The sequence below is a fragment of the Curcuma longa genome, chromosome 17 (assembly GCF_044706935.1).
Source record: "Curcuma longa cultivar G26 ecotype Majalengka, Jawa Barat chromosome 17, ITB_CL_G26_1.1, whole genome shotgun sequence".
Lineage (NCBI taxonomy): Eukaryota > Viridiplantae > Streptophyta > Magnoliopsida > Zingiberales > Zingiberaceae > Curcuma > Curcuma longa.
The window spans coordinates 4231484-4248016 of NC_133877.1; the positions used below are offsets into that span (position 1 = coordinate 4231484).

A 16533-nucleotide genomic window follows, 5' to 3' on the forward strand; every position below is an offset into this window, starting at 1 on the left:
AATACTTAGACACCTGGGCTTTTTTTCATCTACTTTCTTTTCCAAATTTTTGTTATGATCGAAATGTCCACAAATATTTTCATGCATGTTTTTCATTGTCGAGTTTATGTTTAATAACATGATTGAGGAAATATTTATGATGATAAATATCTCATCATAAAATATTTTAACAAATGGTTGGATAATTAATGATACACACGGTTATATACAATTAGTATACCTAGTTATAGAACTAATTGAATAAGGACACACGAGGTAAGCATCACTAATAATTAATTAGGTTTGAAAGTAGTATTGTAGATAAACTTAAGCTTCAATAAAGTTATAAATATTTTAGTATACCTACTTTTTTCGCACTGTGTCAAGAACTCCACTCACACAATTTACACAGCTTATGAATAATTGGGCCCACTAATTTAATTTAATTGCCATAGAAACATGGCATATCTAGCGGTCCACAGCTTGATTTTGGTCAAAATACTTATTAAACAAATCATTAACTAAATACTTATTAATTTGGTTTTTTTTGGTAATGTATAAAATCTACTAATTAATAATATAGAAGAAAAAATTATGACTATGATCATGGTAAATTTTATTTCAGTCACTTGATATCTCTATTTATTTTAATCTATATATCACCTAGTTAGAAATCTTATAAAATTTATCATAGCGTAAGATGTTTTTTAATTTTCTGTTATTATTAAATAATGATTTGGCAAAATGCTCACATGCTTGCATAATCATTAAAGTTTACATTTGTCATTTTTGCTTAAATAATGGTCATCTTCTTTAATGAACTTTACTGAAGAATAACAACATAGTTACTTGACTGATTTAACAATGTACCCGTTTAGTAATTAACTAAGTCGTCCGTCAACGTTGGAAGGGTAGATCAATATTTTCCCACGTGCCGCACGTGCTAGCTGTTTCTTCAACCACTATCTGATAGTTGGATTAATTGGCTTTTATTTATTTATTTTAATTCTCGTTCTCTCTATATATGATCTTCCTTGCTTCGCAGAGGCAACAAAACCATTAGCAGCTAATTATATATCTCCTCAATTATTAAGTTTAATTTGTACTATGGCAAGCAGTTCGACTGCCGTCGCCTCTACATCAAATAACCCTCCGCCGTGTCGTGGGAAGAGGATCACCATTCTCTGCATCGACGGCGGCGGGGTTCGCGGGCTCATCCCCGCGAAGATCATCGAGTTTCTAGAAAAGCAACTTCAAGTGTGCATTCGATCGAGAATATATATGCTTGCTGGGTTTTTTCTTGCTGAATTATTGTATGCATATATACTGAGAGGTTGAAGTTGATTCTTGGTGTTGCAGGAGCTTGATGGAGGAGACGCGAGAATAGCCGACTATTTCGACGTGATCTCCGGCACGAGCACCGGCGGGCTCATCGCCACCATGCTCGCAGTGCCCGGCGAGAACAATAAGCCACTCTTTGCTGCCAAGGATATCGTTGCCTTCTACTTGCAAAACTGTGACAAGATTTTTCCACAGCACAAGTTAGAATACATGAATCACAAATTACAGTACTGCTGAAGAAATTAATTAAGATTATTTTTTTTTCGAAACTATGTCGATATATAATCTCATCTTCTTTACTTTCTAGCTTTAACCATCTGCTCAATTCTGATATATTGTTTAAAAAACAGTAATAGAGAAAAGATTAGAGTTGACTTAATTTAATTTCACATGTAATAATTGAGAACTATACAATATATATATATATATATATATATATTAGAAAATGGAGAGTATGAAAACTAGAACATTTAAGAATGGAGAAAATTTTTTTCTTACTTCTTCAAATTGATGAATACATAGGGTATTTATAGGAAATACCTAAGAAGTATCTATATAAATATATGAATCAATAATAAATGACATATATGTATCATTGAAGAGTCATTCATGAATCCTCCAAAAGACCTCTAACATTCATGCATGTAATTTTAATTAAATTTGATTTATTTTCAATTTATATATATATATATATAAAACAAATTTTTAACTTCTTAATTAACCTTACTAATTATAGGGATCAAAATTAATCCATGAATTTCTCTTTTTATTTTAGGGCCGGATGCCTCAATCCAACATTAAAGCTAGTGGATGCGTTCACCGGACCGAGATACGACGGCAAGTTTCTTCACTCCAAGATTCAAGAACTCTTGGGCGACAGGAAATTAAGTCAAACGCTGACCAACGTTGTCATCCCTACTTTTGACATCAAACTTATGCAGCCCATCTTCTTCTCAACTTACGAGGTTGAGAATCTTGAGATGACTTTTTTGTTTTCCAAATTAAAGAATAGATAGATGTAGGTGATGATCGTACCTACTTCCTTCTTCCGCAGACACAGGATATTCCTCTGAAGAATGCTCGTTTATCGGACATCTGCATCGGCACCTCCGCCGCCCCCACATACCTCCCCGGCCATTACTTTGAGACCCGGGACGATCAAGGCAACACCAGGAGCTTCAACCTCATCGACGGTGGTGTAGCGGCAAATAATCCCGTATATAATCCACGCACACACATCTAAATAATCTATCCGTAATTAAGCTTATTCTCCAATTCTCATATGTAATATAATGATGCATGGTTGGACATGAATAGACTTTAGCCGCGATGAACCAAGTGACGAAGCAAATTCTGAAGTCGAACAAGGATTTCGAGTCGTATAAACCGGTGGACTACAGTCATTTTCTGGTGATCTCGATCGGGACTGGATCAGCTAAGCAGGAGGAGAGGTATAGTGCCCAAGAGAGCGCTCGATGGGGCTTGCTTGGGTGGCTGAACAACGGAGGGAAGACGCCCATCGTCGACATTTTCACTCAGGCGAGCTCAGACATGGTGGATATCCATGCTTCAGTCGTTTTCCAGGCACTGGAAAGTGCAGGCCAATACCTTCGCATACAGGTAACCGACTGATCTCCATAAAGCTGCGCCAAGTCGATCGATTTTAACTGAAGAGATTGTACGATTTGTAGGACGATACTTTGACTGACGTTGCGGCTTCGGTGGATAATTCAACGAAGGAGAACTTAAGCAATTTAGTTCAGATCGGGGAGAATCTTCTGGAGAAGCCGGTGTCGCGGGTGAACTTAGAGACTGGGAAATCGGAGCCGGTGGTGGACGGAAAGGGAGCAACGATTTTGAACAGGGAACGGCTTGTTAAATTTGCCCAGAAGTTGTCAGATGAAAGGAAGCGTAGGCATGAAAACTTGGCTTCGTCTGCGTGATAGTTGTGTGCTTCAATATTGATCACCAAGCATCATCAGTACTGAATTATGTCCATCGGTGCATCAGTTCATCAGTGATTTTTTCCCCCTGATCTCATTTATAGTGTTTATTGGTTATACCTCAGCGTGTGAATTAGTTATACCTCGAAGAAATCCTTGCTGGCTTCTCGTCGCAAAATATGGCAGCACAATCGGTAATCGTTAATCAGGCATTTATCTACTCCCTGTCGTCTTGCTTCTCGGATCTGGATCGGTGAAATGAATGGTAGTTCAAGGCATAATTGTAACGATTAGAATGATAGTTGATATGACTGAAATATATTACCCTCACATGTCATACGGGATAAAATTATAAAACTGATTCACCTTTAATATTAGAAAATTATCCTAAGACTGTTTCAGCTGAAGAATAAGAAAAATATTTTAAAATATTTCTTAAATAAATATTTCAAAATCTTTTTAAAAAACTAGAATAAGTATCTCGAAATATTTCCTAAACGGACGCTAATATTTTAGAAATCAATTCTATAAAAGATTTTTCATACCTATGGACACAGGTACACATATAAACTCTAATTTCTTCAAGTCATTAAACTTTTTCCTCACACACAACCCTAACTTGAGCGTTGGAGTAGCTTGCCAAGACCCATCTCCAAAACCTGTTAACTCTCTTTCTGAGTATTTTTCAGGTCTCTTTTCTCTCTCTATATGACTATCTTCAAGGAGCGTGTATGTCAATAGTTTATTGGCCATTAGTTTGATCATCCATAGTGTATTGGCCGGAATAAATTGGCACCGTCTGTTAAAAAATTGAGCCAAGACACTGTAATGGTTAACTTCGAAAGAACTAATAACAATCACAGCTCCATCGGGAAAAAAAAGCTACAATGAATATCTCCTTTTTGAATTTTCTCCCCTTGATCTTCCTAACGGTGGTAAAAAGTCTCCTCCGTCAAAAGCTAAGTATAGAATTTATTTCATTCCTATTTCTATTAGACTTGTTAATATCTTTCTGTGCAATATCCACAGTGTCTCATCTCGATCGTTTTAGTCTTGAGTCTTGTCTTAGTCATTTTGGTCTCAAGCCCTGCCTCGCAATCTCGGTTCCGAGTCTCATCTCGGCCATCTCTGTCCCAAGTCTTTTCTCTGTCAGCCTTGTCTCGAGTCTCGTCTCGATTAGTCTAAAGTCTCATCTCGACCACCTCTATCCCAAGTGTTGTCTCAGCCAACCTGATCTCAAGTATCATCTGACCATCTCTGTTTCGAGTCTCGTCTCGGTCAACCTTGTCTCAAGTCTCGTCTCTGCTAGCCTTGTCTCAAGTCTTGTCTCGGCCAGCTTAGTTCTAAGTTTCATCTCGTTCATCTTTGTCTCGAGTCTCGTCTCGGTTATCCTTGTCCCGAGTCTCATCTCTGCTAGTCTTGTCCTGAGTCTAATCTCGGTCGTCTCGATCTCGAGTCTCGAGTCTTGTCTTGACCGTCTCAGTACCAAGTCCCGCCTAAGCAATCTCGATTTCAAGTATTGTCTTCATCGCCTTTGTCCCGAGCCTCGTCTCGGCCAGCCTGGTCCCGAGTCTCATCTTGACCATCTCTGTCTTGAGTCTCATCTCGATCAACCTTGTCCCCAGTCTCTTCTCTGTTAGCCTTGTCTTGAGTATTGTCTTGGCCAGTCTGGTCCCGAGTCTCGTCTCGGCTAGCATAGTCCTAAGTCTCATCTCAGACATCGCTATCTCAAATCTCATCTTGGGTAGCCTTGTCTTGAGTCTCGTCTCTACCAGTCTTGCCTCAAGTCTCGTCTTGGTCAACCTGGTCCCAAGACTTATATTGACCATCTCTGTCCTGAGTCTCGAGTCTCGTCCCTACCAGCCTTATCCTGAGTCTCATCTTGGTCATCTCAGTCCCGAGTCTCATCTCGACCATCTCAGTCTCGAGCCCCGCCTGACAATCTCGATCTCGATCTCGATCTTGAATCTCGTCTCGATCGCCTTTGTCCCAAACCTTATCTCGACCAATCTAGTTCTGAGTCTCGTCTCGGCCATCTCTACCCTGAGTCTCATCTCGGTCATCCCTATCCGGAGTCTTGGCCATCTCTATCCCGAGTTTCGCCTCGGCCATCTCAGCCACGCCACCTCAATTGGCTACTGCCTTTATTAACTCATGACTGACTTGAGTTCCGGCTGAAGAACTAGTTTAGTCAGTCTGATTCACGCCTTATTCGACTAGATTTGTGGGGGGACTCATGTTATGGGTTAATACGCCTAGATCAATAAAGTCAAAATCTGATCCAATTGGCAGCAACATGACAGAGGCAAGACTCAATCTCTTAGTCGATTGGCTCAGATCGGTGCCTAACCCCATAGCTAACTTGGCTCATCACCTAGCTTGGCTCGAGGCCCCGCAATCTGAGCTCGAGCTCTCCTCACCGCCGAAGCTCTCCTCTCAGTGACCACCCGAGCTCACCCTCTAACCCAATTGTCGATCTCCCACTCAACCCCCCACTCGGTGCTCCACTAACTTTGCTCCCGAGTGAATCCATGATCTCTTAACTAGAGGTCGACTCGTCCGTCAGCTCAGCCTCTTTGAGTCTGCGCTTCTGCCCAAACCGCCACCAGAAGGACACACACAATATTTGACGTCTGACAGGAGTGTAGGATCGTAGATGCGCTAGAGGGGGTGAATAGCGCTATCTTTTTAGCATTTTCTTGATTTTTCAAACACGTCAATTATGCTCGTAAATCAAAGTTGATGTTGCAGCGGAAAAAATGAAAACAAGAAGAACAACAAGAACAATGGACACAATTTATTTTTTACTTGGTTCACAGTCACTGTTGCTACTCCAAGGTCCACGATCTTTGATCATTTACGTATGTGCAATCCATTATTTAACTCTTTCCTTACGGAAAGGAGTTGTAATGATTTATAAAATAATATTACGATAAAAATTTTATTGTAGAAATTGAAGCATACAAAAACTAAATCGTTACCCAAACCACCGAAGAAGAAGACGAATCTTGCGGTGCGAACTCCGACATTTCGACAGCTGCTAGGGTGTTCCTTCTCGCGCAAAGTGTTGTCGGCTTGCTATGGAAAGCTCTGAATTGATGTTGTGAAGCCTCTGTTCGATGTTCTTTTATAAGGCTTTTCAGGCGCCTCCACGCAGTCCGCTGATCCACCATCTACGCAGCTGACTCGGCACTTCCAGTCGCCTGGATTCCCCTTCCAATTGACTCCATGCTGACGTGGAGGATCTGGATGAACTTTGACTTTCGCTGCGATTATCCGAACTCGAGTCGCTTGGATTCACTTTCCAGGCGCTTGGACCGTCTGGTCGATTGGATTCCGGATAGAGTCGTCCGGAGTCAAAATCCTCACCTCTCCAATTTACATTATAAGTTAGTCCAAAAGCCAAAATAACAAAGTTGGATTAACAGTTTTTGAACTGTTAATTGGTCTTAACTTCAGATTTATAGTGCAACCTTAGGTTAGACCGACGCCTACTGTTCCACTTTGAGAATGCGCTCTTACCCACTCCGCTCGGAAGAATTTACCTGACTTGCCACTTCTCGCTTAGTCATGATCCTCGACCCTCAGGATTTGCTGCTAGGCTATCGGTCCACCTGACCGCCTAGACTTTCACCAAGCATCCGGTCCTCCTGACTTGTCTAGATTTCTGTCATGCTTCCCGGCCCTCCTGACCTGCCTAGACTTGCACTTATGCACTTAATCTTGCTAAGACTTTTGTTTGATCCTCCAAATTAGAACTTACCTTTGCCTAGCCGCGACTAGGACTTACTTTTACTCAATCATTCTGGGTTCACACCTCCTCGTAGATGTTTACTTAAGATGTCAACGTATAAGCATTCATGACCAAGGTGACTTGAATACCGCAAGTTTAATGAAACTCACACTTAAGTTGCACTGAGATCTTCATTGACATATGTATAAAATCATATGAAGTTTCAAGACAGGTCATTTCAATGAACTAGTTACCTTTAACTAGCATCCACATTTAACTTTCAACATCTAATGCCTCCAGCAGTGAGATCGGCTGCTTGATAAATCAAGGAGTTTAAAACGTGCTAGTTTCAACAGAATCGATAACGTCCATGCTCATCAATTTCTCGACTAGGAATAATTTTAATATATTCATAATTGCACATGTAGAGATGCTCACTAGTTGTAATCCAATCATAAATTCTCTCATGTTATGAATCGAATTACGGACATTCAATAATTGAGTTTAAGATCCAATCAAATATATAAAAAATGTGCACTCAAATAGTAAATTGTTATTTATCCAATAAATAGTATAACCGTAAGGAGATTGTCTTAATTAGAACACCTCTCAAATATAACAGTGATATGGTGGGGCGATGACACCACATCAAGGTATCTCGATAATAATTCAACACAGTCCAATTAGTCGGACTATGTCTTCTTCGACTAGACTAATTGAGGATGCTTGTGATGTGGCAGAAATATATTATTCCCACGTGTCATGTGGAATAAAGTCATAAAACTGATTCATCTTTAAGATTAGAAAACTCTAAGACTATTTCACCTAAAGAATAAGAAAAATATCTCAAAATATTTTATAAACGAATATTTCAAAATCTTTCTAAAAAATTAGAATGGGTATCTCGGGGTATTTCCTAAACGGATGCTAATATTTCGGAGATCAACTCTATAATAAATTGTTCATACCTATGGGCACAGGTACGCACACATACGCACACATAAACCCTAATTTTCCTAAATTATTAAACTCTTTCCTCACGCACAACCCTAACTTGAGTGTCAAATTAGCTTGCGGGGATTCATCTCAAGTGCTATTCTAACTCTCTTTTTGAGTGCTTTTTAAGTTGCTTCGCCTCTCTCAGTAACTATCTTCAAGGAGTGAGCACGCCAGTAATTTATGAATCGGTGTCTTGACCATCCACGATATATTAGTCAAAACAATAGCCAATGAAATCTTATGGATTAACTCCTATCATTCTCAATTAGTAAGATGATCAGCTAATAGTTTTCAAATTGATTAAATATTTTCGATCTTAAGTATTACGAACAAGAAGAGCCCATACGCAGATTAGCATTTCCCTCTTGCACACATTCAATGATGTTGGAGATGTTGATTTTTTCCTTCAGTTCAATTCAAACATTTAGTCCCACACTGCTAAGTTTAGAGTGTTTGGAAAGCCTCACGCTCGCATCAGGCCCCGTCTGATTGTTGGTTTGGTTTTATTTTATTTTATTTTTGTTTCTTTTCCTTACGCACGAAGCAGCGTCGCCTGTTCCTCGCGATCGCGACCTTTCTTCGAGTCGCATGAACACCTATTCGGCGGATATATATATGTGCGCGAAGAGAAGGAAAAGAGAATATAGATTTTCTCGAGCGCTTTTCTCGTTCGTTCTCCTTCTCTTTCCATCTGTTCTTGAGGTTTTGTGCTTGGCGATCTGAGGTTGAGTCCGCCGGCGACATTCGTCTTGGAGTGCACCTACGAACGGCGCGAGTGGTTGTCATATCTTGGGAGAATTTTGCCTGCGAGCCTTTGCACCGTGAGGCGGCAATAATTCTCTAGGGACAGTCGGCGTGCCGACGCTTCGATCGGATAACTATTCTTAATTCTGCTCTTTATATATTCTTCAGTTTGCTATTTCGGTGTTGTGCATGTATTGTTTTTTGCTTACATTCCTAGAGAATTATTGCACACCTAAGTAGATGATGATGAATATTGGAACATCCGGATCTGATGAGGCTAGTGCTAGGCCCGAGAGGTTTTTCGGGCAAAATTTTAGACGTTGGCAACAACGAATGAAGTTCTGGCTTACTACGCTGGGGCTTTTCTCCGTCATAGAATCGGATCCTCCTTCACCTGATGAAGAGGAACCTGCCCGTAGTGTTGTCATAGAGAGTTTTAAACAGAAAGATTATCTCTGCCATGGGAGAATTCTGTCTGCTCTCTCGGACGCACTATTTGATGTGTACTGCTCAACATCCTCGGCAAAAGAGTTATGGAAATCTTTGGATAAAAAATATAACTCTAAGGAATCTGGTTTAGAGAAGTACACTGTGGGGAAGTTCTTAAAATTCAAAATGGTTGAGGGAAAATCTGTTGTTGAGCAAACCCATGAATTTCAAATTCTGATTCAAGGTCTTGCTGAAGGAGATATGCCGATACCCAAAAAACTTCAAGTTTTGTCTATCATCAAAAAGTTGCCTCCGAGTTGGGAAGATTTTGGCATGACACTTAAACATAGGAGAGGTAAAATCTCTCTAGATGATTTAATGATTGTCTTAAATATCGAGGAAGAACATCAGAAGCAACATAAGGATGATAATAAGACGATGCCTATAGATTTTGCTCCAAAGGTGAACGTGGTGGTCTCTTCAAACAAAAATAAATTCAAAAACTAGAAGATGAAACCCAAACCAAAGGTTCAGAAGAAAAATGGAACTAAGTCGTGCTGGGCTTGTGGGCAAGTAGGACATTTTGCCAAGTTCTGTCCTGAACGAAAGGATAAGAAGAAGAACCAAGGCAACATGCCCAACACCAAGCCACAAGTTAATGTCGTGACGGCTAGTGCTGGCACCAACAGCGGGTTTGTTTCCTTTAACCCCGAACTAAATTTGATTCATCAACCCAATGAGTGGTTAGTTGATACAGGTGCTAATGTGCACTGTTGTGCTGATCGCTCTGCCTTCCTTACTTATCAGGTAATTGAAGGCACTTCCGTAACCATGGGGAACCATTCTGCAGCCACGGTGTTTGGGATAGGACGATCAGTTGACTTGAGATTTACCTCAGGAAAGGTCCTATCACTGCATGAGGTGCATCATGTTCCAGCAATTTGACGGAATTTGATTAGCGGGTCAAAGTTAGTTCGTGCTGACTATGAACTAAATTTTAACTGTAATAAAGTTGTACTGTTACATTTAGGAACTTTTATTGGAAAGGGTTACCTTAATGAAGGTTTATTTAAACTTAATGTTGAAAATGCTATTTTAAATAAATCTTGTGATATTGGTTGCTCTTATAACATTGAATCTTATGATTTGTGGCATGATAGATTAGGACATGTTAATTTTCATACTGTAAAAAGGATGATGAATCTTGACATGATTCCTAAGCATGCAATAAATGATAAGAAAAAATGTGAAGTTTGTGTGCAATATAAGCAACCCCGTAAACCCTTTAAGTCAGTTGATAGAAATTCTAATATTTTAGAATTGATTCATACTGATTGTTGTGAGTTTAACGGCATGATAACGAGAGACCATAAAAGGTATTTTATTACCTTTATTGATGATTACTCTCGTTATTATTATGTTTATTTGTTGAAAACTAAAGATGAAGCTTTAGATAAATTTATGATCTTTAAATCTGAAGCTGAAAATCAAACAAATCAAACCATTAAGAGGATAAGGTCTGATAGGGGTGGAGAGTTCACCTCAAACTTGTTTCAAAAATTCTGTCAAGATTCAGGTATAATTCATGAGGCCACTGCTCCATATAGTCCTCAATCTAATGGTGTAGCAGAACGTAAAAACCGAACCCTTGAAGATATGATTAATTCCATGTTAGGGAGTTCTGGGTTACCCAACTTCATGTGGGGGGAGGCTCTATACACAACTTGTCATGTGTTAAATAGAGTACCAATGAAGTCAAGGGATAAAAGCCCATATGAGCTTTGGAAAGATCGAAGGACAAGTTTGAAATACCTTAAAGTGTGGGGGTGCCTTGCAAAGGTACTAGTACCCGAACACAGAAGGAAAAAACTTGGCCCGAAGACTGTAGATGGTATCTTTTTGGGTTACGCTCAGAATAGTCCTGCATATAGATTTCTGATTATTAAATCAGAAATTTATGGAATAGATGCAAATACTATTGTAGAACTTCGTGATGCTACATTTTTTGAGGATATATTTCCTATGAAGACAAGAACACCTCAGTCTATTTCTAGTACTCCTACTAGAGATGAGTCTGCTTCCATAGAGGTCCCATTATCCTCAGTATGTGCACCTTCCTCAAGTCACTCTAGACTAGATGAATCTAGCGAGTGTACAGAATTGAGAAGAAGCAAGAGGCAACGTGTGTCTACAGATTTAGGTCAAGACTTTGTCACCTACAATATAGAAGGTGATCCTATAACATATAGAGATGCTATGACTTCTTCTGAAGCCAAGTACTGGAAAGAGGCCATTAAAAGTGAAATGGACTCTATTATCTCTAATGGCACTTGGAAGTTAGTAGATTTGCCTCCTGGATGCACCACCATAGGATGTAAATGGGTGTTTAAGAGAAAAGTAAAACTTGATGGGTCAGTAGATAAATTCAAAGCTCGCCTAGTTGCTAAGGGATTCAAACAGAAAGAAGGGATCGACTATTTTGACACTTATTCTCCTGTTACCAGAATTACTACAATCCGAGTGTTAATAGCACTAGCATCCATATATCATCTTGAGGTCCATTAAATGGATGTCAAGACTGCATTTCTTAATGGAGATCTTGAAGAGGAGATATATATGGATCAGCCAGAAGGATATGTAGCTTCTGGAAACGAGAATAAAGTATGTAAGTTAGAAAAATCCCTTTATGGTTTGAAGCAAGCCCCAAAATAATGACATGAAAAATTTGATAGAGCTATGCTATCATTTGGCTTTGAAATAAATGACTCTGATAAATGTGTATATACTAAAATGAAAGGTGATAAATGCATTATTTTATGTTTATATGTAGATGATATTTTACTATTTGGATCCAACCTTTCTATTATTAATGAGACAAAGGCGCTCTTGAGTGGAAAGTTTGATATGAAAGATATGGGTTGTGCTGACATGATTTTAGGGTTGAAGTTGACTCGCTCAACTGATGGAATAGCAATTTCTCAAGCACACTATGTTGAGAGAGTGTTAGAGAAATATGGCTATAGCCACGTAAAATCTGTAGTCACACCCTATGATCCTTCAAAGACTCTCCACAAGAATAAGAGTGGCGTGGCAGTGTCTCAATTAAGATATTCCCAAATAATTGGTAGTCTAATGTATTTGGCAAATTGTTCTAGACCTGATATTTCTTTTGCAATAACAAAATTGAGCAGGTTTACTAGCTGTCCGGACAGAACACATTGGGATGCATTAGATAGAGTACTCAAATACCTGAAGGGGACTATATCCTTGGGCTTGTGGTATGGGAGTTTCCCTGCAGTCCTGGAGGGATATAGTGATGCTAGCTGGATAGCCGACACTGCTGAGTGTAAAGGCGTTATTGGTTATGTTTTTACACTGGGAGGCGGTGCCATTGCTTGGAGGTCTGTTAAACAGACGATTATATCCCGTTCTACATCTGAGGCAGAATTGTGTGCTTTGGATACCACAGTAACTGAAGCTGATTGGCTAAGGGATCTTCTTACTGAAATTCCCTTGATTATGAAGCCAATACCTCCTATTTCAATGAACTGTGATAATCAAACAACAATAACACTACAACAAAAATGACTTTCCGCAGCGCGCAAATATGCTATCCGCAGCGCACATCGCACGCTGCACAGTTGCAAGCTGTTAAAAGTCGTTAGGCATCCGCAGCGCGCAATGCACGCCGCGGATGATCGCATCCGCAGCGCACAATGCGCACTGCGGATGTGAGCTTCCACAGCGCACAATGCGCGCTGCGGATGTGAGCTTCCACAGCGTGCAATGTACGCTGCGGATGTGATCAATCGCAGCGCGCAATGTGCGCTGTGGATAAAATAAAATAATTAAACCATTTAAATCACAATTATAAACTCAAAACTCAAATAATTAATAACATAAATACCACACACAAATACCATATAAAATTACACATTTATAATCCAACAATTATATATAACATTCACATCTGTTTTGATAAACTTACAAGACTTTGTTATCATGAACATAAAGAAAAACAGAAAATACATGAGGTTATGTGTATATATGTGCTGATACTTAGCACATATATACTTGTTGACTGGAAGAGCTTTGTTGACTCAAGATTAAGGACAAAAGTATTATCCATTGGTTGCATGTTGATGCCTTCTCCTCCAAAGAGAACCAGCCGGTTACCAAAATTGCAACGGGAAGGTTCTACTCTACCGCCAACCGTAAACTTCTTCCATGAAACTGCCTCCAGTGTGGTTAGCTCCCTAGCAAGTCTGCCCCAGCCTAATTTTTTGGTGCTCAGTTCCAATCTTATGGTCACTTCCCTTCCCCATGCATTTTGGCAAACCACCTTCCTCAAGTGCTCATTCTTTCTTAGCTGACGAACTAATTCTTCAACATTCCTGCCAAAAATATTATCCCTCACTAATTAGCCATTAACATTAGCACAAAATTGGCAGCCTTTATATGTTAAAAATGACATAATTTAAGACTTACTTTTGATTTGGATTAAGTGGATCGGTTAACTCATCTATCCGATAATCAATTGTTGGCAACCCAGTTGTATTTGGGTAACCAATCCATGTTACCTAACAATCATCATATACCACTAATCATAAGAACAATAAGCTAGTAGAATGCTGGTAACCTAAATCCTACTACGCTATGAACATGGAAGAAAAGCAGGAAGAAGGGGAACAGGAAACTCCATGAAAAAAGAAAAGTACTTCATGAAATGCAAGGGATGGTCAGCATCAGAAGATGAATACTTTTGCAATTGCTGAGAATAGCCACATAATGCTGAAAACAAATAATTTGACAGCTATTACCTGAACTGGAGCAGGCCGGCAAGCCATCATGCCCAATTTATTATTTGCAGTGTGTCCCGTAAGCTCCACCAATATATCAACTTTATCATCTCTAACCATGCTAGCAACCCTTTTCTCATCTATACCATAAATATCTCTCCACAGACCGCCCTTTTTCAGAACTCTATCCTTAAATTTAACTGTCTTCGCGTCTGCCTAAAGAATCATACCAAGTATCAAATCAGCAATGGAAAAATGGTTATTCAAAATACTAGGAAAATGGTTATACAAAATGCAAAGGCAAGAATATTCAAGAATAAAAACTGAAAAGGAAAAGACTTGGCCACACTCCAACACAAGGAAAAGGTGCAAGGAGAATGATTCAACTAAACAAATATAAGAAGAAAAATAGAAATAAAAGGAAAAGGAGAATTTTCACCTTGACAACGGCAGAGTATACAACCACCTTATAGTTTGCATAGTCATGGTGAGAAAGAGGTGCTTCAATGAAGTAGGAAACAGAGTGAGTAAAATAATCAGGGGGCACATATCCAACTATCAGTGGTCGTTCCATGTCTTTAGGATTATCCCAAGTGGTGTATTGCACATAGTGATTCATAAAGCGCCTTCCCCATTCCCTAAGAAACAGTTAAATTTAGAACCAAGCCACATAAAGAAAGAAAAATCATAAAGCAACCAAGGAATAAACTTACAAACAATCTTAGGTTCCTGATAAATAATGAAATATTTAAATAAAAAAATGACAACTATGAATTACAAGTAACTATTGATAAACCCTTTCCCAAATAAGTTAATAAAATAATTTTATTTCATTTACCAAAAAATGAAAAAGTTAGTGCTCTCAAAGAAAAATCACTCTAATGGAAGATGCAAAAACAAACAAATGAAGTGAGAATTTTGGTTATTAAATGCTCAAATGCAGTCCTACCACAATAATTATGGACCTTCTTGTAGTAGCAGGTACACTGGTGTAAATTTAGTCATTCGACAAATCAAACTGAGTGAGCATCTGAAGTGTGTTCAGACTGGCATTTGATTATACAGAGGAAAGATTCAAGTATGGTACCATAACATTCTAACATTCTAAGGACAATGAAAATTGTCTTGTACACTGCCTTCCAACCCTAAACTAGACGAGCAAATGGTATGTCTAATTCTTTGTCAACAATGTTGTTTCTAGTGTCCGACACACTAATTCTAAAATGAAACCCACAAATTAGCAAACAAGTTCTCAATGTTTTTTTCTTTTATGTTTCTTAAAATTATATAGTCTTTCCCACTAAGTATTCAACTCTATGACACTTTATACCATAAAAAGTTAAAAACCACAGTACCCAACGGCAATATTGAACTGGGATAATGCACCTTATTTGTCTTCACGGGTACGAGATCGTCCATGCTGAGCTCCTCGTTGGTAACGGGGCATTTTCCATGATTCTTAAGAAAGAAACAGCAGGAAAAAAAAAGTCAAATGTAAGATGACTAACTGAAGTATACCAGCGAGCTAATAGCCACTCGACCTTCAAAAACGAAAGACAAGAACTAGGAAATCAACGGGGAGAAGAGGCGGAGGAAAGCATACTGCAACATGGTGCTCGATCAACCGCCGCTCGAAGAGAAGCCCGGATCTCTTAGCAACAACCGGCTCCTCCGACACTTCGCCGGAGACTAGAAGGAAAAGAGGGAAAAGGCGTGGTCATAACCCTAAATTGCACCGGAGGAGCAAGAACAGAAACCATACAGACTGCAGATGGACAGAGGAAAGAGGATCTTACTCGCGCAGATCATTTCTGATTCAAGCGAGGGTTTCGCTGGTGAATTCGGCGGTGAAGCAGGAGTTCGGCGGTAGGGTTCCGCAAAGCTTCAGAGGAGCTGCGTCGTCCACCCCAGCGGCCACGTCGACGAAATCCCAGCCCCGGTCACCGCCGCCGACGTCATGCTCGCGCACCCGAACCACGCCTCCCGCCCCACGCCTGCCTGCACCGGGCCGAATATACTGCCTTGTCCCCGTCGCCTCCCACAAGGTCGCGCCGCCGCCTCGCACCGACGCGCCGACGGAGAAAACCTAAGCGGGACGGAGGAAACCTAAGCGGGACGGAGAAAAGGCGAACGCGAGGGGAAATGAGGGGAAAAAAGAGTTACAGTATGTTAAAAGAAATTAAAATTAAAATTTAAGGGTTTTTTAAAAGAAATTAAAATTAATATTATTAATATTATAATTTATAAATTTTTAACGGCGGATATTGTACGCTGTCAATATAAATTTTTAACAGCGCACATTGTACGCTGTTAAAAATACTTTTAACGGCGCACAATATGCGCTGTCAAAAATAATTTTAACGGCGTATAATGTGCGCTGTTAAAAGTATTTTTAACAGCGTATTATTGTTGCGCGCTGCGGTTGATAAAAATATGATATTATCCGCAGCGCATTTTATTGGGCGCGCTGTCAAAGCAACTATTAACGGCGCGCCTATGATGTGCGCTGCGGATGACGCGTTGCGGAAAGTCATTTTTGTTGTAGTGAAAAGCAGCGCCGCCTGTT

The 16533-nt window shown here is 39.7% G+C and overlaps 2 protein-coding genes across 2 annotated transcripts; both read left to right on the forward strand.

Annotated features, from left to right (window-relative positions):
• Window positions 1-1086: 1086 nt before the first annotated feature.
• On the forward strand, window positions 1087-3263 carry LOC141848527 (patatin-like protein 2). Its single transcript, XM_074736566.1, has 6 exons — window positions 1087-1236; window positions 1339-1520; window positions 2096-2285; window positions 2375-2536; window positions 2638-2940; window positions 3012-3263. The coding sequence occupies exons 1-6, from the start codon at window positions 1087-1089 to the stop codon at window positions 3261-3263; spliced, it is 1239 nt and encodes a 412-aa protein (XP_074592667.1).
• A 5716-nt stretch (window positions 3264-8979) lies between these two features.
• LOC141811558 (uncharacterized) lies at window positions 8980-9675 on the forward strand. The gene has a single exon (XM_074699579.1). The coding sequence runs from the start codon at window positions 8980-8982 to the stop codon at window positions 9673-9675; it is 696 nt and encodes a 231-aa protein (XP_074555680.1).
• Window positions 9676-16533: the final 6858 nt, after the last annotated feature.